Source organism: Bombus pyrosoma, linkage group LG2 (assembly GCF_014825855.1).
Source record: "Bombus pyrosoma isolate SC7728 linkage group LG2, ASM1482585v1, whole genome shotgun sequence".
Classification (NCBI taxonomy): Eukaryota; Metazoa; Arthropoda; class Insecta; order Hymenoptera; family Apidae; genus Bombus; species Bombus pyrosoma.
In genome coordinates, this window is record NC_057771.1 from 500,988 (window position 1) to 527,097 (window position 26,110).

The 26,110-nt window shown below is 39.5% G+C and overlaps 1 protein-coding gene across 7 annotated transcripts in view; it reads left to right on the plus strand.

Annotated features, from left to right (window-relative positions):
- LOC122577582 (RNA-binding protein Musashi homolog Rbp6) overlaps window positions 1-26,110 on the plus strand; it is a 759,888-nt gene that overhangs the window by 445,905 nt on the left and 287,873 nt on the right. For all 7 annotated transcript variants that reach the window (XM_043748942.1, XM_043748941.1, XM_043748947.1 and 4 more), the window contains one exon: window positions 14,732-14,816. In XM_043748942.1, coding sequence (XP_043604877.1) covers window positions 14,732-14,816 — 85 coding nt within the window. The remainder of the gene's footprint in view (window positions 1-14,731; window positions 14,817-26,110) is intronic.

Consider the following 26,110-nt stretch of genomic DNA (forward strand, 5'->3'; position numbering starts at 1 on the left):
AATGCGTTAAAAAGTTGAAAATAAATCTTCCTTTTCGAAAAATTATTTCCTTCATAAATTTCCATCTTCATCGAATTCGAATCAAACCTTTATTGTGAAAGCATATCAGAGAAGCCCATCTACATACAACGAACACCTACCTGTATAGATGAGTGAAGACGGAACAGTAGCGACACGACGCGACACATCGAAGGGGTCAAGGCAGAATGCAAAGTTGGATTGCAAAACGGCAAGCCGCAGCAATGTAGGATTATTGTACGTACAAGAGATTTACCGCCTGTGGCCCTTTTGCTCAGCCAAAGGGCGGCCGAGGTCGCTATGGTAACAGACAGGCGGAAGCCAGAGCCTACCCTTCCATTTCCCCGGATGCAAGCACCAGACGTCTCGCTCTCCTGCGTCAAGTGATTCTCTTGCACCGTCCTGCAGCTTCTTCTCTTTCCTCTCCGCCTTCTTTTTTTTTTTGTTCTTCTTTCACCCTGTCTCTTCTTCGTGTCTCGTATTCTTTTCGGGTCTTTCCCCCATCTCAAACGCGCGCATCGCTACGGATCTTCGTGTCCTTCCTCTTCGGTTCCAGCCCCATTATCAATTCTTTTTATCAGCAGAATAGTCGAGAGTTTCGAATAAAAAAGTCGCCGACGATCTCGAACTGATTCCGCATTCGCCTATTAGTCGCGTGAAGAAGATGGTGCTGACCAATATAGAAACGAAGGGGCTTGCAATATTTGTATACTTCTTTCGGTAATTATATCGAACGACGAGGATTATAGTGGGAGAATCTTTGAAGGCGGTGCATGAAATATTGAAATGCTACTTCCAGGGTATATATGTTGTAGAAAATGAGATGAGTGTAATTTTTGAAGGCTTGTTATGAATATGTTTTAAGAATGAACGTGTTCCTTTTATAGGGTTTCTTTTTTATTTGCGATAAATTTATTTGTTGGATTTGTAAAAGTGAAAGGAATGTTTGATGTTCACGTAACTGGAATATTGGTTTTTGATAAACTGTCTATTTGTAATTAGGAAGATGACACTTGTTCAGTCTTGTGTACCACTCGAGATAGAAACTTTTGCAATTTTGAGAATTATAAAATGGAACTATAATATGCTGTACTTTCCGTAAAAATATTTACCATCGGTCCGACCATGAACATCTTTTTTTACTGATTTTATGATTCACGTAGTAAGCTATAATTATATAATAGACTTTCCTTTTTTACTGATATTAATTTAATTTGCTATAGCATACGAGAATCTGAAGTTTATTGCGATATATCTGTGATCTGCTCATAAACATTCCTTTCTACTGATTCCATCGTTTGCATTAGCTGCGCGTTAAGCTACTGCGCGCTACGTATGTATCATCTATATTAAATTATCTATTAACAGAGAGAAATAAGTCTTCTATTGCATCTACCACGAAGGAATAAACTACCGATTATTATTATTATCGTCCACAATACATAATCCATTCCGCAAAATAAAACAGTAAAAAAAAGCAAAATAGCCGTTCTCTTCGGTAAGTCGGTGCATGTAGCGATGCTCGTCAACAATCCCTCGTTAAGAAGGAGGCGTTCAAATCATGGCGTTAATCAGCTCGCATTACCAGCCGCGTGTCGCCGGATCAAGAGAGCAAGACGGAACGAAAGAGCCGCTGTCACGTCGGGGTACGTTTCTCGCGAGTAGAGCCCGAGATCAAAGTGGTGTGGCTTCGTGGGAGGGTGGCTGGATTCGAAGCGGGGGCGGAATCGGAAGAGTGGCTACTTCGTGTCTGCTCGAGACTTGAAGAGGGCGTCGCAAGCAGAAAAGTCAGAGGGGGAAAGAAAGGCACTGCGAGGATAGAATGAACGATCCATCCACTCGACCGTGCTCCTGGGAACGTTCTCAATCCTTCGCTTCCACTCGAGCGTCCGCGTACGAGAATCAAATTGCGATCCTTTGCGACACACGAGCGAAAGCGATCCAGACGTAGCCGTTTGTCGAGTTTCATAATTTTCCTCGACTTCTGTTCGCGATTTCCATCGTCGTCTCGCGTCCAGGCAATCTACGTGTCGAGACGATGCAAGAAACTGTAAAGCATTCAGCGAAGATATACGAAAAATTTACAACAATCACTCGTACAAGACGCACAACGAATATTCAACAGCGCATCAACAGGTGGTCATCCGCTGGTTTTTTCTCTTTCCTTTTCTCTTTACGCCTCTCGCGGTAATCTCTGTGTTCGAATAGATCGTTGGGATCTTATACTTTGTTTCATCTCGCGATTTCAGAATCGGCTGGGAATATTTTCGTAGACTAATGAAATTGATAATAATGTATTCGACTGATTTCACACCGAGTGGTAAATATAATAAAAAAAAGATCACTATATAAAGAATATGTACTGGTTTGATATGTATCACTTAGTCTACTAATTCAAAACATCTTATATTAGAGTCGTAACATCGTTCTACTTACTCTAGGTAAAAAAATGTATCTATAGTGTTCTAGTAAAGTAATATGAATGTAGTTCGACATATTATTCAGAATGATATTTTGCAATGTTCACGTCATATAATCACCATTCTTTGGCCAGATTTTTCCACGCCAAATTATAGAGTCGAGAGACGGAAGGTCGGATACTTTCCTCGTTGAAAGTAATTGTCATGCCTTCCAAAGCAACTATACCTTTTGTACAAAGGTATCGGCTCTTAAGCGGGCCCAAAATGGAAAAAAGAAGAATTTTCAGCGAGCCATAGGGTAGTTCACAGGGGCACGCAGAACGTTTGATCCTGCCGATCGTCGGTGTGTCTCGCGGAGAAAAAATATTGAAGCGAGGATGCGAGAAAGCGCCGAGTCAGGATCACGCGGCTATCGAGTTATTTCAGCGGCGAGATAAGCGTTATCCGAGCCGACCATCCCCTGCGGCTATGAATATTAACGAATTCCGGTGTACCGGGACGGGTAAGACTTGAAAGGGATCGACTGGACTACGGTTGGTGTGTGCGTGACAATCCAGGAATGAAATTAATTTTCCACCCTCACGACGTATTGTTGTAATGCTTTATTCCGGGAATAAATTATTTATCGGGAGTCAAGCGACGAAAAAGCCAATGGAAAATTACTGTGTTTTGCTCTTCTTTCTCATCTCTCTTTCTCTTCCTTTTATGTTTCTGTTATCAAGAATAGATTGTTAAATTCTAGGTCTCTAACTAAATTCTTCAGTTCGTTCGATTATAAGTCATTGTTCACGCACCCTTATTTTTTTCAGAATTGCAGATAGGAGTGATTAGCAGTCTTAAAATTAGATAAATTTTCACCTATTAAAGAATTAACGAACATTATTACGTTCACTAATATATTTATATGTGTTCATTTTTTGGTTGTTTATTTAAAATAATAGATCCTAATAGCTTTCTAATGACTATATTTAAAATATCAAATTATTTCGAATTAAACAAGGGATATATTTTTAAGGCCGAATATTTGTAAATTAGTTATAACAGCCATTTACAAAGCTAAATATTTTAATTATACATTCTACAAATTCAGATTTTTATGAATTAATAAATGTTGCAATCCTTATCGAAGCAATCGATAGAAATACATTTAATATAATTTTCTCTTTCAAAAACATTCGTATCGGCATATTTTTCTGATAGAGATGATATTTAATCGTACGGTCGGTTCACAAGCCTGCTATGGAGTTTTTCGTAAATCATATTTGAGATTCGCCAGCTCAAGAAGTTTGCCGGCAAATCAGATAGAGAAGAGAGGAAGAGGGCGGAATATAGCTGGCGAAAGAGAGAGGCCAGATTGGATTTCTCCGCGTAGCAGCTCGTTCTGTACTCTGTGTCGGACAGCGGACAATTATTCCGCCGCTAATTGAGTTACGTCGCGGCCTAAATGCCCGATGAATATTCATATCCTTGCTCGTGCTATCCTGCGCGCATCCCTCTCTTCTCCTCTTCTCTCATCCCTGTCCTCCTGCCCCTTCCACTTGGCCGCCGCCCGCGGCAAGAAAAAGTTGTCGCGAGTTAAAAATGTAATGAAATTAGAAAATTACGTCCGTTCATCATTCCGAGCGAATGCTACGAATTTCCGTTTTCGTTTCTTTCCATCTTTTCCGTGTTGTAACTTAGTTGCCTCTCCTCCCTTATAATTCTTCCTGGTTCTCCTTTGCCGGAGAATGGAGCGAAAATTTTAAATTACATTCCTTGGACTTTTATACGAGATTTTTATAGATGATTGGGATTTGTAATATATTGTATGATACGGATGATGTACGAATGTATCAGAAAAGATATAAATTGTTTACTTATCCTGATGGATCTGAAATACTTCGATTATACAGAATTCATGAATCGGTTTGGAAAAAGGGAAATTACTCGTTTGGACAGACAGACACCAACTCCCTTTTTCAATACTGTGTTTTTAAATGAATTTCTAAAGATATATGCGTAGAATATTCATTCGTTATGGAACGCAATCAATAATAACAATATATATATATATATATATATATACATATATAAATTAAATGCACAGATTATAGATTTCTCTAAAACATTCATTTCGATAAATTTATTTTTACTTGCAGATAGTCACATTCAATTATTTCCTATGAATCCGTACATACCATCCGAAAACTAAAATTTCTCAAATTAATACTCAAGGCAGACATCCTTAAAACTGTCTTCATCTCTCACCATCCAAAATTTCATCTCAACTTCTCATCTCTTCGCTGGAAACTGATACACTTTTCACCAACGTTCCAAACAATCCGTCCAATTTCAAACGTCGTCACCTCTTGCTTATCTACAGATAACCAACCACCGTTCTTCATAGTTTTAACCAATCCTCTTCAAGAGTAAGTTCGTTCATTCTCCTCGAGTGTCTTTGGTGGCTAGAGATTAATTACACGTTGAATAAAATTTCGAGAGAATGGGGATATTTCGCGAGCGACGATTATGCATGCGGACCATAATTTTGTCGTTAGAGCGTCGAGGTAACGGAGTTGTTATCGCTTGCTAAGAATCGGTAGAAACGGATCAGCCAGATTTTTCTGGTCGTTTTTCCGGCTGGAATCGACCGGCCCCTTTTTCTTTTTTTCTTCCACTCGGTTCCGCGCGGCTCTGTTCGCCTGCAGCGGACGGACGAGGTGACTTAGAGAGATTGCGATTTGCATAATGCAATTCAACGGGATCCCGTTTCAAGGAAAAGTCAAGAAGAACAGGGCAATTACAATGAAACTCCATGGGACGCGGTGGCTTTCACGGGCTTGCTACCGACCACCTAGACGATGTCGACTTTATAAATATTCAGCCGGTCATTAAAACGAGCAAGACAGAAGCAGGAACGAGAACGCCGAACAGGAAGGGGTTTCCGAATGGAGAAAAAAGTAGAAACAGTTTATAAAAAAGATGCTAGCTCGACGCTGTGTCGAGCGTTATTACGCGGTCTTGCGAATTTTTGTAATTCGATTCAAAATGCCGGGCCGATAATGGCCACTGTTTTATATTGCTTCTAGCGGGCTTACGTTCTTAGCGTTGCTTGTTATTTGCGCGCTGAGAAATCGCGTATGCGCTGCAAACTGTCGTTGTTGCATTGCAATTGGCAATAAGAGCTTTATATCCGAGTTACAGTCTCTTTTATCAGTTAATTATTTTGTGAAAATTTTTAGAATTACATTGTAGTAAGAGGTCTTAGAAACATATAACCACACAGTTCTATACCTTTTTGCCTGTTTTAAGAAACGTTACAAGGATCTGATTCAATATTCGATTCTTGTTAGTGGAATTGGCAAAGAGGGTTTAATTAAAATTTTAATTCGCTGATAACGATGCCACGGGCTTTCGTTACGGGCAAACCAAGAAAGACAAAGGACTTTTAATTAAGGAACGAATTCCACGCAATTAACACATAACTGTATCTTTCTTAACTCTCTACACTTACCTTATCCTCCTTCCAATTATTTTCGCCATTCACCATGTACAATACACGATTCTCACAAAAATGTATCACGTCTGAGCGAACGGTTGGCGTGGCCACTTAGCAGGCGTCGAAAATCCGGTAGATACCGGGGCGAAGTAGTCCATGAGGCGAGGAAATCCAGACGGTAAATCGAAAATAGGAGTGAGAAAGAAAGGTTGAGTGGGACGGAAAGGATCGACGAAAAACGGGAGATCGAAGAACTGGCTGGTACGGGGTGGGTGATTGTCTTCGTCTTGGAAAGAGAAAAGCGGATTAAGGCGGTTGGTTAAAGAGCAGTTACCATATAGTTGAGCAACGAAGCAACGGGTTAAAGCAGAGGGAAAGAGGGAAAGAGAGAAAGAGAGAGAGAGGAAGAGGGAGAATCAGAAGAAGAGAGTGCGTTCTTGAGGTTGGAAGGAAGGTGGAAAAGGAGATGGTTTCTTGAATCGTGTCGGTAGAAGCTACGCGAAGTTACTTCCACCTCTGACTACATCCATAACTAGCTTCAGTTTCAAGGCAAGGAAGGTAGTTCTCCACGAATAGGTATATGGCTGCCACCGTCGTTGCCGCTACCATCGCCACTGTTACTGCAATAGTAGAAACTGTCGAGTTAAGTAACTGCCGGTACTTACAGTAACTTCGCGCGCAATGAAACCGCCTACATAAATACACCTAATACACTTGCCTCCTTTCTCTTACCCTCCCTCTTTCCAACCACCCACCACCCTTCTGTTACCTATCCAGTCGTGTTCGTTCACAACGTGCATGATATACTCTATACCCGTTCGTTGCGGTAAATTCCCTCGGTGCCCGAGCTCTACCATTGCCTTTTGCCACAATACGACGTTGCATGCTTTCTGTCGGATAGTTACCTTTCATAGTTTAGTGCTTTGTTTTTACCATTCCAGATTCCGGCGTAAATTTCAAATTGATATTAGGTTGACAATAAGAGATTCGTGCGGTGGTGTTGAGTTAATTGTTGAGGATTATTTAGTCTATGCTGCTGTTATGTGGTTTTGGGGCTTGTAGTTGAGAGATTATAGATGGTCCGTAATTATCAAAATTCGTACAAATTTCTATATTTTGTATAAAAAGATTTTAGATCGCTAAAGACTCGTCAGTGATTCAAACTCTTCCTGCTCACGACGTTCTTAGCGTGTCAGTATTTCTTTAATGTGGTCAAAATAAAAACATAAGCCTACTTAACAATGAGCGATCGATTGAATTAAAAAATAAATGAAATGAATATTTCAAATTTACAATTTATATAAGATGTACATCTAACTACAGGCGTTAAGTGTTATTCCGGAGAAAGTATTTGAATATTTCAGGAACAGTTTGGTCAACTACCGTTTTAGACAATAATTCCAAAATAAAATTTTCTAATAATCGTTCGTTCGTTCGTTCTAGATCGAAATCGAGTGAAGCATATCGTTGAACTACCACAAATCATTAAAAGCTTATATTTTCGGCTCCAATAACAAAGCAATCTAAGATTTTAAGTTTTAAGAACTGCGAGGTAACAAATTCGTGCTTGGCATGATTCAAGTATCACAGAAATTATCCGTGTTCGAATGTTTCTCTATTAATTCAGAGCTCCACGTTCCACTGAATCTTGAGCCGAATGTTCCGTTCAGAAGTTTCAGTAATTCCCATTCTGAAACTAATCTCACTCTGAAAGAAGTACTATAGGTACAAATAGCAGTGCGAGAACACCAATAAGGATTTGAGGTCAGTTTCTTTCGCTTCGGAATTAAGGTCATGTACAGTATCTTCACATTGTAGGAAAAAGTAGAAATTTCGTTTCGGTCCTGTTCGAAATTCAGTGTTTATTACGAACCAGAAAATATTATTTATATAGTTACATATCCGAGGACAATTATTCCGAACGAATAATATTTTATTGCTAATTTACATTTACATTTTTCTACTTAGCCGAGTGAAGATAACGTGAATGGAAGTAAACGAAACGTTGAAGATAGAAAGAAAAGAGGAAACTGTCTTTGTTTTAATAATGTCTGCATCAAAGTCTGCGATGAGTACTTGAAGATTAAAAAGTGTCTACATAACCATCCCTTCGCGAGGGGGATGAAGATTCTTTCCATTCACATTTAGTGAACTTAAAGTAAAATTCCTTTTCTTAGCCTATAATTTTTCCTGCCGCTTCAGAGCTCGTTATCTGTGACAAAGACTCCATTCGACTAAAGGTGATAAAAAATCTCATTATCTCAGCGTAAAGATTACGCTGCAGATTTATTATGACGTTATCCTTCTATCGTAGTACGCTGTACTTGTCGTTTATTTTCTTCGCTGTAACGCAGGTAACATCGTCGTCTGCCTCCTTTAAATTGATCAAATTAAAATTCTATCGGTCATAAATTTATACATGTTACGATTAAATTGTCTCTTACCTCCACATAAAAACATATCAATTAAAAACCTTCCATTACCTCATTTATAAACAAATATTCGTCTTTTCAAACAAAGACAAAACGTTCATATTATATTATATTATCATATATATATGTTGCAGCTGTAAAGACATAATTAGAATAAATTTGCAATATCCTATTTTTTTCTAAAGCAAGGATTAACATTTCAAAATTAATCTCTTTTTTTTCAAGCTTCAACTTCTGAAAGAAAGACCTGTAACTTTTGAACAAAGTAGAACATTACGCGGCCCATCTTAAAGCAGCGACATCACCGCTAAACTCTCCGCTTTCACTTTGATAGACATTATCCCGGCCGCCCTCGTAACATTTGAGGTCAACCTCTGACGAGTCCAAATAAAGTACCACTTTAACCTTAGCATAACTTTGTTCTCGTCATCCCTGCGATTCCTTCGCAATCGCGAAAGTCTACTTACACATAAATTACCGGAGGAAAAAGATATTTCCGCAGCGGGCGTAATAAAAGGCTCAACTGATAGATAATCCATAAATTCGTTACAGAGATTATCTGTGTCAATTGCACGTTCGAAGCAACTCGTTTTCGATTCACAATGTTTCACACGTGTAATTCTGTCACCGAAAATGGCCCGTTTCATTCTGGGTATCGCTGTGCCTCTTAATCATCGCCCGTCGGAGATGGTACATCCTCGAATGTGAGACGTTAGCATTCAGATAAGCGAGGCTTCACCTGATTTCACCGCGGATTCTCTTCCGCCTCATCCGTCTCGGCTGGTCTTATATAACGAGAGCTCTTTTCCGCGCGGTAGGGAGGGTATGACAAACAAATGCATCGCGTCAGCCCGGCGTGACACTCTTCCGTGGTTGGTTTGCCTCGAAAAAGGGGGAAGTAAAGCAGCGAAGGGTGGTTAAGGCGGGGAAGCCCCGCAAGCTAGACGAGTAGAAAAGCGAAGGATCGTAGAAGCCGTGCTCAAGTAGACAAGGGACACGTCAGCCGCCATCCTTCTACTCAGCCTTTTATAGATTATTCACGTACAATGGTCGAGTGACAAGTGGTGGGCCACGCCGCTTGCTGGATCTGCGTCCCTCCTTCATCCCAGCCACTAACGGAAATCTCGATTTTTTTTTGTACATAGCAACTAATAGTCCAAAGTGACCTTTTTTTCAGTGACGACTTTGTGAAGTAATTTTTCTGTGGAATTAGTTTTTCAATATTAATGGGAAAGTTAAGTGTGGAATTGACAGGGTACTTTCATTTGTTTTAAAGCTATGCTATAATATTGATAATTAATTTTCATATAATATCTACTTTTTTATATACGTGCTTCACGCGAATTTTCATAAAAGTTTCCATTTTCGATTGTGTGATTTTTAAATTGTTCCTCGATGGTCTTCTTTCTTTCACATCTAAGTCTTTGGCATTAAGTAAAGTCAAAACAAAGCGACACTGATATATTTTTCATTAACTATCAAGTTTTCCAAATCTACGACCAAAACCTTCATAAAGCAGCTCCAACTTAAGTGTCCAATTAAAACACTGTAATATTAAAAACCGTCTTACATCGAGTGCGCCATAAGAAATGGATTAAACGGAACAAATCATGTTACAGATTTATTTCATAATCTCCATCTCAACCCCTGCATGGCTACGCTAAGGAAGCACAACCAAACGTTCAGGATGACTCCATAAGGAATCTGAAATCCTCTTAGCATACGATCTCGTCTGGCGGTGCGCGAGGGTATAACACGTTGAAACGTATTTCGTCGCGTATTGTCACTTTAGAATTCTACGAGGAACAGATGCGGTGCATATCAAATTACGAGATCGATGAATGTTTCGCGTGATATCGCGGGCATGGGCTATACTGGTGATTTCCGCGGCGCGCATCGTCGTAAACACGAAGTCGTAAAACGCGGGCCGAGTAACGGCGGAGCAAGAGGAGAGGGTCGAGAACGCATGTAAATGCATGCTGTCGTCGATGTTGGGCGGTCAGTGTTTTTCCCTCGGTATTCGGTATCGCACTGTTTGGTGTTTTAATGTTGATTGGACGACTGCCGATTCAGCCGGCGTTCGTTTGCCACGATTGTTGTTTCCACACGCGCCGGCCGCGGTCGAGCGAGAATTTTCAAAATTCTGTACCGCGTACATACACGTGCTGGGGCACACGTAACCATAGGCGGATAAATCGTCAGCGAAATCGCGAACGTGGATGGGTTTATTCCATTTCGGCAGGTAATACGACGTCCCGAGGTTCTTCCGGGACGATGGTGAATCATACTGATACCGACGATTCTTGTGAAGTAATGCGATGACTGCGGATTTCTCGGTTCTGCTTGGTTATAGACAATTTTGTAATCATTAAACCTTTGAGTACAAAGCGGAGCGCAGATGAGCACTTCACATTGATTTCGTCTTATTTAGAATCGAAATGATTGTTACTAAGATACCATTATCTATCATTTTATGTCTCAGCAGCAGTTTTTGTGAGCAGATATATTTGTTCTTTACTTATTAACGATCGCTGACTTACGTTTTTTAATAATTGAAGTAAGGCCAGTCAGGTGAATTATCAGCGACTCCGAGGAAAAGAGATTTTCTAGTAACATAAAATGACGTTTAATATGACGTTGATATTGTAATATCATATCAATATTGATATAAGTTTGTAATAAATAGATATGTGTACAACTTAACATTATTCATATGATAATTGCAGTGTGAAAAGCAGAATTAAATTTAAAAATTGTATCGTTCTATATATAATTGGTGAAAGGATGTTACTTTTTATTACGATCAAAGTTATACTTTATGGATTTTGGTTTTAGTCTCGAACTTTGAGAACTGTGAGTGGTATTCGTAAATTTATGTTATTCCCTGTTATTGCTTCGTTAAATGGCTGTTAAATTATTTACGACGTATTTAATACACGTATAATATAATGAGCATTTAGTTATTTTAAATGATAACGGTTGTATTGCTGGCAAAACGTAATTAATTTCGACAATTATGTGAAACCGTCATATCAAATTTTCCATACTTCAAAGTTGCTATTTTATCACCAGAGATATTGTAATCAGCAGGTCATTCAATTTTATACCAGGAATTTATCAAGCATGAAAAGAGTATCGTTCTAAATAAATGAAATTAATAATTTCTGCATACAGCTCGTGGTACAAAGCCGTGTAAATTGAGATCAGCAATTTCAGCTGAACGTAATTATGCTGCAATCTCTGGCATTTAATAATTTTTAATAATTTCTATATCAAATTTATTTTATCATAATCAAAAATGTACAATCATTTATAATATACACTACGATTACAATATTCTACTCTATCTTATTTTCTACCTCTAGAGCTATAAATTTTATTTTTCAAAAATCTACATCTATTAAAACGTGCGAATGACACGCCAGCTATACTTGACTATAAATTCTACTGTTTCTAGTCACATTTACTTTATTACCACTAATAGATTTATTGCTTGATAGGGGTGACAGGTATACGGACGCGTATTGTTATTATAAGGAGGACTCCATAGAAGCTATAAAGCTGTCGTGTTCCAATTGAATAGTAGAGATATATGTGTATGCGGTATGAGTCTAAGTAAACACTTGAATATGAAAGCCAGTTCGGCTACAGTGTGTACACACGCGGAAATTTTGATGGAGGAACGTTTGCTTAAACAATCTTTTTAATACGTCAACAGATTTCATCAGTGTATTTGGATTCCGAATAGAGATCTTCCTGGACAACAATCACATTTCCACCAGTGAAATATCACTCAGTGTTGCGATTGTTTTATGGGTTTGGTACTAATTTATAAAACAAGGATTGTAGCTCTAATTCAATAATATAATCAAAAGATTCACTCGTATTGACGCATACAATTTTCTCCGTGGCTTCCATTCACTTCTACTCATAACAAACAAATGCTTACAATTCTAATTAAAATATGTACCGACGTTGATTTACTTGACAGGAACTTGAATACTCCTGTTCCGTAATCCCTTTATTTCGACAGAACGCCAGGATTTCCAATTAATCACAATTCAGAATAAAGAACAATAATAGTAGCTGTATGACGATTCTAGATTCGACATCGAATCGAAAACGTTATCCGCCATTCAAACAGTCTGCGTAAATCAAATTGTGCCGGGACATTCGATTCCGCAAACAACCCGGAGAATCTGGCAATTTCGGCAATCCACCATACTGTAGCCTGTAACTCGTAAATCCCCATAAACGAGGTACAAAAATAGTGGAAGTTCGCGCGACACCGACTCCACGGGGGCAGCACTTCGCTCGTTTCAAGTGTTTCGTGTATCGCGTGCTCGAGGTATACACACATGCGATTCCATTGCTCGTTCCATGCACGAAAAGTCGGCCAACCGCTGACGAAGAAGCTCGCCAACGGCGGAACTGAAATAAGGGGTTGGATCCATCAAAAATTCAATCCGCTCGAGTATTCGCGGTTCCCTTCGTGAAGGGTTCAAGAGAAAAAAGAAAGAGTCGCATGAAACGTTTCATAGAATCCTTGAGACTATGTGAATTCACGTCAGGCATAGTGTGGGAGATTGTTCCTCGTAAGAAAAAAAGGAGGACTTTTAGCTTTCAAAAAGTATGAAATGTTTTTAACCTCTTGCTGTATAATATATCGTTTACAGGTTAAACATTAAAAACACAAGTTACGGTATTGCAGACCAAAATTAATAAATACGAATAGAACTCACGAATCACTTACACTGGTTTAAAATCAGAATAAGGATATAGAAAAAATAAGGGTAAGAAATAAGGATAAGAAAAAGAAAGCAAGAAACCTCATCGAAGAATATTCTTTAAAAATTAAATAATTTAAAAATAATAAATTAAAATTAAATTCTAGAATACGTATAAAGGGCACTAAAAATAAAGTAATACAAAACTCCGAGCAATTTCTTTAGTTTCTAGAACTAGAAATTCTAGAGTTCACCCCTCAACACCTAAATATATCATGCGTTAATTTTTCAAAGTAGAATATATTCAGGAAGCATTTTTCGCGCCACCTCAAAATTCCACATCTTCAGAAAAAAGGACGAGGACAAATGAAACATAGCACCTAATAAATAGTACTGTGTTGCAAACAACGCTATCCCATTTCACTCGGCCAAACTTTCTATTCTTGAAGCAGAAAAACACGTTCTGAGGTTAGAGAAACGCGGCGAGACGAGTCGGAGGAATTGGCGCATTCGGTTCTTGAAGCATGTGTGGCCCATAAATAACATGTAAATATTTTCAATAACTGCGCAGCCAGCCCTAGCATGAAAAATGCAAACCGCTTTGCGTCCGGTCGCTCGCCGCGCTATCGTGCCGTATGTACCGGCTTCTCCAACCCCGTACAAACCACTCCAGATCGGCGGCCACCCCCTGCCACCCTTCTAGCGGCTCCTACGTCCTCCTCGGTAAACTATCTTTTAATATATCTGTATGTACACTGTGTCCCGCGTAAAATTTATGACGCCGGACGCCGGCCGATATTTGTTTCACTCGAGTGCTCGACTTCGTCCCCCTCGTTCCACCTTCCCGCGATCACTTTAAATCCTCGCACCGTGTTATATGCATGTCGCGTGGTCGCTATGGAAAAAGAGCCGCTTCATGGAACAATTTGGAATAATTTGAGAATGCGAATTAATCGCGAACTTCGAATTGTTTCGCGACAACAACTGTCGGGTGCGACGTTGGTATTAATTCTTGAAAGTGAGGTGAGTTAAGGCACAGCAGAATTGGATAGTTATGCGACACAAATTCATAACATGATTTGACCCAAATAAAAAATCTTTAATATTTCCATGGCTGTGCTTTATTTTGTTGGATTTTTCCTGCATCCTGATAGTCTACAAATGTCCTCTAATTTGACTTTTTCCTTTGGAAAATATCAATCACGAGTAATAAATATCCAATTTTTAATTCCTCTCTATTTTCTTCAAACCTAATTCAGAAAACAGAAATTTATTCATTACATCTTTTAAAATAAAGTAATTTGATATATAAACTATTTATTCGATCGATACGTACCACACAATTTATGTTAGCAAAACGCATAGGTACCATTGAGTTAACTAGAATGCATCGGGAATTTAATGTAAAGCAAGGCGACGCAAGTTATGAAGTATAGGGGCATAGCAGCAAAGATGTTTAAACATGAGAACTTGATGATTAAGCGAGGTTGGTCTTTGTACGGATTTTGAGACTTATTCGAAACTTGAAAAGTTATTTGATGCGTGTAAAGATAATCCAGAAGTTTTAACTCGTGTAGTAGTTAACTTCCGTAAATTGTTTGAAGCTTCCACTGTTCCTTGTAGTGTTATTTATGTATGCTTCGTTTTGTATTACAGAGGCTTTGGATTCATCACGTTCGCAGATCCCGCGAGTGTAGATAAAGTGCTGGCACAGGGTAATCACGAGTTAGACGGCAAGAAAGTAAGTATCTTAGCAAATTTATACCAGTCTTTAAATACATTATTCATTAAAATCACCATTTCTCCTCAATTCATATAGATAAAATGTTATGTTATGCAATTTCTATACTATAGATAAATCTTGATAAATACAATATAAAATAAAACCAAAATGATTATATTTGATAATAATGACAGCAATTCAAACAATAATAAATGTTCAATAAAAATTCTATGATTTCCACAATATTCTCCACATTTGAAAATTTTCCTTACAAAGCATGTGCGATTGTTATTTCTATCTCCACTTCATTTACGTGTAAAGTATCTAATTCCAAATACCAATTACGATCTCTTCGAATTACCATCATGCGAAATGAAGAATCAATCGCGTTACACCAGCCTTTTGACTACTATCACATAGCAACACGGTAATTATCGAAGGCAGGGAAATCGTTGTAGGAAGAAGCTCGCCACGTTTTCGTGGTGGCATTCCATAACACACTAATTACAGGATCGTTAGTTCACCGTACGTAATGGCCACTTAAGGTCATTGGCATCCATTCGCGATGTTGTGAGACAGAAAAAAAGGTAATGAGAGTTAGCACGAGAGACACGGTTGGTCAAACGAAGACGCATCGATCGTTCGTTACACGAAGACACGAAAAAATTCGGTTTGCACGAGAGCGTCGCGATCGAATGTGTGTCGCGAAAGCAATTAACTATCGCCGAGTTCTTGATCAAGATAATTGATACAGTACGGACTGGGTTAATTGATCGCGCTGATAGATAAATATTGCCCGTGTCTGGATTCCTGCGGTCGGCATTTGTCTCCGTCTGATGGCGCAAGAAATTGATTGGTTATTGGAACTACGTTCCAGAGAACGCGGAAACGCTAGGTGGGAAATGTATATATTTAGCAAGCAAATTTAATTGATGTCTTGTTGAAAAATCGTGAAATATAAAGGGATAGTTGTCAGCCACTACAAAACCATATTTAGGAAAATACAAATTACATGATTATTATATTTTATTTCTGTGAATTTATGTTTGATATAGAAGTAATTCTGAGTTTTTAATTTTGCGTGCTGAATTATGAAAGACTACAACTAACGTGATTAAATTAAATTAGATTTTATAAACTAATCAAGTAAAATTGTCTAATTTATATTTTATAGTAATTCAATATTTCAAATAATTTGTTCATATTGCCCACTGTCATAATTTAATAATAATCTGAACAGAACCGTGTAAATTATAGGTATTAATGCCCAGTAAATTCATAAAGACACGCAATTATGCATAATACATTCACCAGTTATAATACTACAATCGACGTTCACAATTCTATCCTGATTAAAACCGAAATTCCATTTTCACCGTGTGAAAATTATACTGCATAAATTCATTTAACAAAAATATTCTTGGATTCTCATACTTAAATCTTTCGATTACCTATCGCTTTCCCACAATGTGGAAGTACTCGGCAGTCCGATAACCGATTCTGGAAATTCATTGTGGCGAAGTGAACCAGCAGGATTGACGAATCATACGAATTTCGTGAATTCGTTGATAATTCGGGTGAACGGCGGGCACGAAAGGAAACGCGAGAGGGCGTTTTCCACAGGGTGAAACTTTCAGTGGCTCGTTTCACGCGCGCTTAGACAATTACCAGCGGCGAATCAGGGAACAGCACGCGCCGTTGCGCCGCCGCATTGACCGGAACGATGCTTTTGGCAGAGATTAATCGTTCCACGCCACGACGTGTCACCGTTTGGCAAATACGTTTCTGTCGTGGCCGGTTCTGAGGAGACAATACGTAGCTGGGAATAATATCGTAAGGCGGCTAAAGGGAATAGAGGAGGAGGGCAGACAGAGAGAAATAGTTGCGGACATTAGCTGTCCACAGGAGCATAAGTACGACGACCGTGCGGCCGCTTCCGTAAGTACTCCGAATACGTATTAACCGTAGCGCGCGGCTGCGTTCCTCTACCCGAGGTATATCCAGACTCACATAAATTTCATGTAATTCGCTCGCCTAATGCAAATTGCGAGCGCACTGCGCCGGTGTCTAACACCTCCTCGATAGTACACGAGAAACGAGATAGCGACGTGCACGAGACCGACTCTGCCGCATCCTATTAAGGTTTCCGTCGTCCCTTCTTCCCCACCTCATCCCACTGTCTTTATCTCCTGTCGTATCCGTTTTGTCCGTTTCTTTCTTGCGGTTTTCCTACGTAGCTCAACCTGGAAATCGAGGCTGAGATGTAAAGAGACTTGCTTGAGTAAAATGTATAACGTACACACAATGTATATCGTCTTTTTAATTAAGGTAGTTTTTAACTGGAATCTCATCTAGTTGGATCAGATTGTTACCGTTTAATTGAAAAAATGAGAAAGGAAAGCAACAGTAGTTCCCTCTTTCTATTTCTTTGTACCTGATAACGTTTAAGGAAATACGGTATACGCTATTTTATTCTTTTGATTTATTTTTGCACAAAGAATCACCTGTGTATTTTTACCTGGTATAAATGTAGACAAGAAACGACTGGTTCTTCGAATCGTTAATATAACCTATCAATACATTGCTCAAACCTTGTGCCATTCAACTGATAAATAGAGCAACGAACATGACCGATAAAACGATTCTTCGTTAATTTCCCATTCGATTAAATCTTCCTAAACATTAAAACAATAATCTCAAACGCAAATCATAAACTTGTCTCTATTCTCGTCCCATCGATTTGCCTTCTCTTTCATCTCTTGCTTTTCCTCTCCTTCCTTTCCCGCTTGTCATTCTTCGCGGACAAGACGAAGCAAGAAGCAAAGAAGAGAGAAATGGTCGAGAGTGCGCGTCGCTCTCGTCCACTGACAAGCTTCGTAACATTAATTAGCGGATCGTTCTTCTCTGGTCGCGTTAATGAACGCTCTCGTGTAATTCTGAAGAGATCCTTGGCTCGCGTTGTGCGCGAGAGAAAATAAACGAAACAAAGCTGAGATAGGGCAGAACTGTTCGGGGGGCGTGGACCGGAACTCGCGACGACGCTTCCATCACGGGATCCCCCCGCCTGCCTGGCAGCGTGTCGACGCATCCGCCGGATGAAATTCGTCGCGCGGCCTTGTCGAGGGCTCGATCGCGCGCGCCAGACCTGACTATACATATACCGTTCACGACTACCTACTTTGCTGACTTTCATCCGTTTTATATTTCACTCGAGGACACTTTCCCCGTTCATTTCTTATTATCTTCGCTCCGGCGCTACTTCCCGACCTCTTTCTGAATTATGAAAGTGATGAAGTGTCTGTGCATTCGACGACGATACGGGAAAATACGTAGATTCGTTGAAACCAGGAAATTTGCACATCGGATTAATAAAAAGAATGAAATCTTGTGTTTTTCAGACCAGTTTCTTTTATTAGTCTATAAATGAGCAAATAATTAGTTTGAGTTGTGAGAATGGCGATATGTGATTATTGACTAGATTGACTGGTGGGGAAGGTTTTTCTTTGTTGCAACGTCATTCTGTTCCTTCCAAGTTATTTCTTGTTCTCTTCATTCACATTTGAGAGGAATATGAATATTCACTTAAACACCACGATCTAGTGAAAAATTTTAGAAGCTTCTACATTTATGTATCTCCAACTATAAAAGAAGTAACAAACAAATATATATCATAAAACTTGACTGCTTATTTATATTATACATTATTCCAAGATCTCACAAAACCGTAATACCTCTATAAATATCAGAAACTAATCGCTTCAACAAACTTCTCCTCTTCTCCACAAAATTCGAAATACCCTATCAATATCCCCTCGAAAAACTGGAGCGTTACATTCAAGCCATTTCCACCGCTATTTCGTGCAGTTTGCCGAATTAAAGCGATTCAATGGGCACCGAATGATAAACGATGATCCATCGAATTATCACGGACGAGCAGAAGACGACACAGCGACAGGAACGAAGGGAGGCATTTTTGTCGTGCGATTTTAGGGATGCGTGTCAGCAGCAGACGAACAGGACATTTAATATTATTGAAAATCACCGGGAACGCACGCAAGAGCGATTTTGCGAATCGATGCTCGCCGTTCCTCTCTATTTGTCCCGCGAGACAATGATTTCGCAAGCTGCCGCGTAAGCACCCGCACCGTGGTACCTACGCCTGGTCAAAATGGTCGTTAGATTGCGCTTAATCGGTTCTGGATCCCGATTAAAAAATATATGGATCGCACGTGCCGTAATCGTGCAGCCTCGTTTGCTTTCTGTTTAATCACGCCACGTGAATCAGCAATAGTTAAATCAATCATAGCTGCGTACGTGAGAGGACGTGACAGTACACAAAAACGATTGGACCTAATTTTTTTTTTATTTATCGATGATACTGTTTTCCTTTTTGGTTATTTATCTTTTGTGCAGAACATTCTATGTTTTATTTCTCTTTTTAGTAGGTTTCGCGAATTTTTTATTTTTCAATGGGTGCTTCGAAGCTACCGTTTTTCACACTGCCAGTCGGATATGCTATTTTTGAAAAGTATCTGCGTTGTATTTGTCGTTTCATTGCAACAAATTTTTCGTACTCGATATATAAACTACCTGCAAAACTTGCTCGGAATTTTCGTAATCCGTGACGTAACTATGTTAATACATATCTATAAAATCGTGGCTTAGTAAGAAAGAAAGCGTATTTTACATGGTAGAATTGGAAGAAATGGAACGAAATAGAATGTCGTGTTCGGGTCGACGTAGAAACCATGTAAAAGATTGAACTCAAGAAATTGCGCTGTCACGGAAGTCTCTCGGTAATGCACAGTTTTCTTGGTTCGGATATCGGTTTGTGTTGATACACGTTGCGCAAACGAATATTGTCGGATAAAAAGTCGTTCCCGCTTTACAGCCACCTTTGGGTTTTGTCTCGTGATGCGAATATTCCGTGATATACGTGACGATACGTGTTGCCGTGCAATTATATTTGTTACTCCGAAACGAGGTTCGAGGAAGGGAAACCAGGGCCGTATATCGTGTGTGTAGAAGTGTGACGACACGTGTAGAGTGTCACGAATGAACTTGTCTCGTCGTGTTGCGCACAATGTCACGTGTCATGCTCTTTTCATGTCTCGCGATACTCAACGCGGGACGTGATTATTGGCTACATTATATTCCGTGTACCGTGCAAAAACTGTGCCTCGATGAAATGTTTCTCAGTGAAATTAACGGTAGTTAGAATCAGCGCGGATATTTATTTCGCGTAGAAAATATTACTCGTTGTCGTTTAGTGGGAAAATCTTTGTGGTGCTGTTTGCGAATTTTTGTATAGATTCAACGATATGAGAAATTTCTCGAGAGAATAGAAATTTTATTAAAATACTGCGTAACATTCTGAATCGGTCTTCTCGATGGGCTAGCTGCATAGACCCCTGACGCTTGAATTTTCGATCTGATGCGCGTGAATACCGTCGATTTCTGAGAACGTGACACTTCAAAAGGGCTGTCGATATTCTCTCTTGACCAGATTTTTACGTTTACGATACGCTCGAGCTCAAATTCTGTCCTAAAGAATATTGTAGCGAAAAGATTTTTATTCGAAATTCAAGGGAAACGTGTTAGCATGATATGAAGCATTTTTTGCTACTTCCCTTAATACATATTTATCACCAACGTAACGTTAAATTTAATATAATACATTTTAAATGATAGTATTAAAAATATAAAAATTTACGCCGCTATTTCGTACACGATTTGATTGAAGTAATATAACGCGTGTGGGTTGATCACGAGGATGAAGATGAAAAAGGGCGGCAACGAAATTGTCAAAGCTCTTTAGAAATGTTTGTATAGCCCGCATCCCTGAATATTCTGAGTGGAAGTATTTCAGAGATACACCATTTACCAGGTGATCCTTCTCCCGCTTCCTCTTCTCCAGTTTCACGAATAAATGGTGTAGCTACTAGCGCAAGAAGAATGTAGGATTAACCCCTTTGACTCACTTTTCACGTAACGGCCGTGCTCCAAAAGAGAGCATCATGAAGAAACGAAGGAAAAAGCGAGATCGATAGGTGATGTATATGTAACATACGTGACTACGGTCGAAAGTACTCTCGATCGGTTCTCGTCGAGTTTCACCCATCGAGTACGTGCGACTCTTGTTACCGCGTTTGACGATTTGAAATTAGCTTGTTCGGAGACTTTGTGAAGAATTGGATGTTGTAATTTGCCGCTTTTATCCTCGTGGGAATTTTGAAAAATTATTTTCCGTGTTCTAAATAATGAAAGTTTTCATATTGATGTTTTTATCATTAGCATACGCTGAGAAATAATCTAACGAGAGGGTTTTATATAATTCTGGTGAGCTACAGAAGCTAAAGACGATCGAAAACTGGAAAGCAAAAAGTTTCTTGCTAGAAGTTAGCAGTTTTCTAAGTGAATACCGTCGAATAATTTTCGTTCGAATCGACATCACAGAGAAGTTGATTTCGCAATTGACCGCGCAATCTGGACAAAGTCCAGAAACGTATCGTGATTTTATTACCATCGTGGGTATTCAACCGGTGACTATTCTCGCCGGATGAACGAGAAAAGAAGAATGGTGTTTCACGTTTTCGTTCGAGCGTGTTTCTTCTTGCGCCTGATATTCCTTAAACCCTTTACGTACACTTTGAGCATCCATTGCTAGTGGCTCGGAAAATGGTGAAAAATAAGCAGCGTCGCTCATCCACGGAATAATTTATTTGGAGAGCCTGAAGCCACTAAGCCCTGCGGAAATTGTCTGCAGTCCTTTACAAAACTCCAGCCACCCCTGATTCTTCTTTTCCCCCTTGAACCTCCGTTTCTCTTCTATCCCTCCCTCTTCTACCCCCATCCTAACCCTATCTGCTTCCTCCTCCACGTTCTAGCGTACACTTCTACGCGTTTCTTTCTTCTTTCCTCTCTCCTTCGTCGAGTGAGTCAACAATACGAGAAGCGTCCATTGTCGAATGCTTTTAAATTTGAAATACAAACCGTCTGCCTTACCACCCTCCCCCTTTCGGCCGTCTCACCCCGCACCACCCATCGCCCCTTCCTCTGTAACCTATCAACGTCATCGTGCATGCGCATCTTCTATCCAAAGGCTTTCTCACTTGCATTTTTTTCTTCGTTCTCGATTTCAAACTTTCCACCGCGCGTCGCTCTTTCTCGCTTTCTCCCTTGTGCTCTCTTTCTCGTTTTCCTCTCGAGTCCCTTTACGGTTGGTAGTTCTTAAGTTTTTGTCTTCTCCGTCCCTCCCGGCTCTTCACGGTGTCCTGTGTATTTCTGTCTTTCGCTGAGCGAAAGAGGAATTCCGTGGAAAAATTGTCGCTACACGCGACCGAAAACGCTCCGCCGATGAATCCCGCCTTGTTTTTTTTTTCTTTTTAATCGGACAAGTGATTTAATCGCCGACCGAGCGTGGAAATCCATCGTTACAATTTATGTCAGGAGTTCGAGATTGTTTTTTGTTGCGGAATACAAGAATTTCTGAATATGCGAAACGAATATGATCAACATCTGTGTTATAATAATCTGATCTTGAACACGCGAGGTGTAATTAAAACTCTGCTATAATAATCAGTTTCATGCCTATCCTAATCTTTTAATCTTTTAACAAACAAAAACAACAGCAACGTTAATAACAGCTCTCTTTTAGCAAACCGCTCTGAAAATCTTCTAACGATTTATCGTTCAACGATACATTCGTTGCAGAATGATCTCGTTAATGCCCGGCAGCGAATCCCGAAGATATATTTCCCGGCCTTTCGAGCAACTTGCGCTTATCACGGCCGCGAATTAAACTGCGAAACAGAAGATCTCTAGCATCTGTTGCTAGCGCGGTTTAATTCGTTCCCTCCGCGCATTTCGCGGCCAGCATTGTACGGTCGCTGTAATCACAACGAAAACAAGTCAAAACTAGGACGGGCGGTATCTCGCCAGTTGCGGAATGAAATTACGGAAAAATTGGCATGCATACGTGCAGTTAGAAGGTACGGGATTGCCGCTTGGCCACATGATTTACTCTAATTGTTAAGCATCAGTTTGTTCGAGAAGTCTCATTTACATCCAACTTGAAACTCGTTGTTGCGTTTTCGTTTGTCCGTTTCGTTTTTCCTTCCTCGTTTTTACATTTTTTGCCTTCGCTCTTTCGCGTGCGTGGCATTTTTACGATAGAAACTCCGCGCAGATACGGTGAATGCAGATATACATATGTATATAACGGGACATTTTCTTTAGAATGCTGAGGATGCATACGAAGGACGCCCGACTAAATCAAGAGGCGTCGCGTTTTATAACCGTTTATAAGCTCTCGGCGGGTTATCTTTTCCCAAGGTGTCATCGTTGCGCCGAATTCCACCCCGATGATTTATCCTTCTATTTACTGATATCGAACGGGCAACGCGGGCGTAGAATTTTTCATCGCGATACCGACGACATTCGTGTTCTCATGGCTACCGCGATGCATGCATTCTCCGCGTAACGAACGATGTGAAATTACAATTTCAGCTAGCGTGGCTTCCATTAGTCGACCGTGTAAATCATTTTTCCCTAATGCGCTAAAAATTCCGCCAAAATATTGGCGCATGAATATTTACATCCCACCGAATCTGACAAACATTGTATGAAGATTTCTGATTACGATTTAACCAACCGGTTTTCGTGATTTTGTGTGTGTATGCGCCGAAAATTCGAAAATCCTTGAAAACGCGAATAGAATTGCGCGAGAGCTAATGATTTTTGCTTAATCATTTAAACAAGGAAGTATGACGTAAGAAATGTTATTGTCGATTAAAAGTTGTATGTTGATTAGTAATAACTTGTATTGGTTGATAGAAGAACTTTCACTAAGCTAAAACAATTACTATTCACTTTGTTGTTTAAATGAACTATTTGCAAAGGAGGATAATAACATCCAGCATTATTATTTTCTGATTAAATGGCGTAATGTAACATTTTCATTCGGATTTCATCCTCAATCGGTATCGTTGAGTCATAAGTAACTGCAACATTATGAATTAGTCTTGAGTTAGAAGTTACTTCTTTTTATTTCTAAACGTGAATATGTTGGAGTTTGTAATTTGCCACGTGTTATTCTAAAAGTCGCAATGCACCTAGATATTTAAATTGTTCTAGACGTAGTAACTTAGTTATTACAGATATACTGTATAGAACACGCGTTTCCTTACTTTTGCCTCTTCTTCATCCTGAATCCCCGAGTCACGAGTCGTGAAATTTCGATCGCAATTTCGACAAAATAGAAATGCCCGAAGAAACGTAATGTTCCAGATTACTCGTTTGAATGGAGAATTTTCCAATGATTATAAAGGGAGAAAAAATGATCGACAATGTTTCACGGGAGTAACTCAACGCAGGGAGGATTTTCGGTGATATCTGGTAACTGACATAAAATAAAGCGACGAATCTTCCCGGGTGGTCTTGATACCATTCCCTCTGATATCCGCCATCGAGGAAACACGATCCCCTTAATAGCGCGTAACATCAACAGGAACTTTTCCGACCAATTCCTTTCCTTGTCAAGTAGTAAACTGTCACTGTCAGTTGAGCAGCCGAAATGAGAAACGCCCCAGGAAAAGTTACCCTTAGTTATAAATCACATCGAGACAGAGACTTAAATATTTTACGATGAAACTTCCGCTTTTCTTCGAAATATCTGTCGACGAATGCATCTCGCTTCGACAGCATCTCGATCGAACCTTGTCTCTATAAAATTTAATAGCCACTAGTGGTGCTTTATGCGATTCGATTAATTACTCATCCAACCGAATTATCCAAGTTTTTGCTGCGGATATTAACATATAATCTTAATTATTTAAATTGTTTTCGATCGTCATTGATTGGAACGAAGCGCGAAAGTCATTCACAAATTAAAATTGTTTCAACTGTTTCAATTTTATTTGAGATTATTAAAATTTGATAAGCAATACACAGATAAAAATTTATGTATTTGCACGCAATCAATAATTTTGGCGTGCGGAAAAACTCGTTGACGTTACTGGTTAACAAATAGTAATAATTCAAACATATACAGATAAATTCATGTATCTACGATACGATCTACGAACGGAGTCTACGAAAAGGCTATCCATCTACCCTATTACACTATCCTGTTAATACGATAATACTGAACAGAACAGGGAAGGAAAACATTTAAAAACACCAGTCATGAATACGTTAAATCGTGTGAAAAGATCGAGGGAGAGAAACAGTGAATTGTAGCGGTATAAACGTCAAGCTGTCGACTAGCCTTTTATTTTTATGCACTGCATAAATAAAAACCATAACTAGATAAGCGATAATCTAACTGGCTAAATAACATGTCACCGTTATTAATGACCAATGATTCAACGAACGATGGTAAAATTTAAGCTCGGCGCTGGGATAATACGCTAGGTGATTTGGACGACCAGAAGTTTGACGATATTTTCATGACGCACGTCGCTGGACCACGAGCGGGTGGATAGAGTTTGCACGCTGCGCATAGTATATGACGACGTATCATGAGTGTAAAATACCGTGTACACGTTGTAGGCAGCAGGTACCTGGCCTACCGGTGCATGAAATATAAATAATTAGTATGATATATAAGCCGCCTGCGGCCGGGTGTGCGCACTGCGATATATCGACGCGACCCACGGCTTTATTTCGAGACCGGTCACATTTTATCCGTTAAATTAGCTTTTCCACCCGCGATTTATGTTACCCGCTTCGAGAAAATTGCTGCCAAAATAGATAACTTAGCTGTGTTTCACGTTGAAAAATCTGAAGAAATGATATCGAAATCTTGACCACTCTAGAGGATATAAAGTTCTATCCTTCTGTCTTCCCTCTGATTTTGTCCATTATTCGCGCGTGTTGTTAACTTCTTTGAATATTCTACACTTACTTTGATAAGTATGGTGTAATAAAATTTCTAACTATGAATTTTCATTACAAAAGGTATATATATATCACCTTAAATTTTACTTAACTATTTGAAAAGTAGTTTTTTCCATAATAACAGCTTTGATGCAAAAAATACTTTCAGTTTAAAAAGTACTATAGCGAAAACATTAATGCTATTATTATATTATTGCGTTAGTTTTTCCTTTTTAGTGAAATGTTTGCCTTAGCTAGTTCTATAAAAGCGACGATGCATGAAAGCAACGAGGCTTTGGGAAAACAAAGGGGTAAATTAGTTGCGTGAGAAAAAATCAAGACGCGTGTGCTGGTCCATTCAAAGCAGACGGGTGGGAAAGCGGTATCACGTTTCGGTTTCACACACGAGCCTTTAAAAGCACACTCGGTAGCTG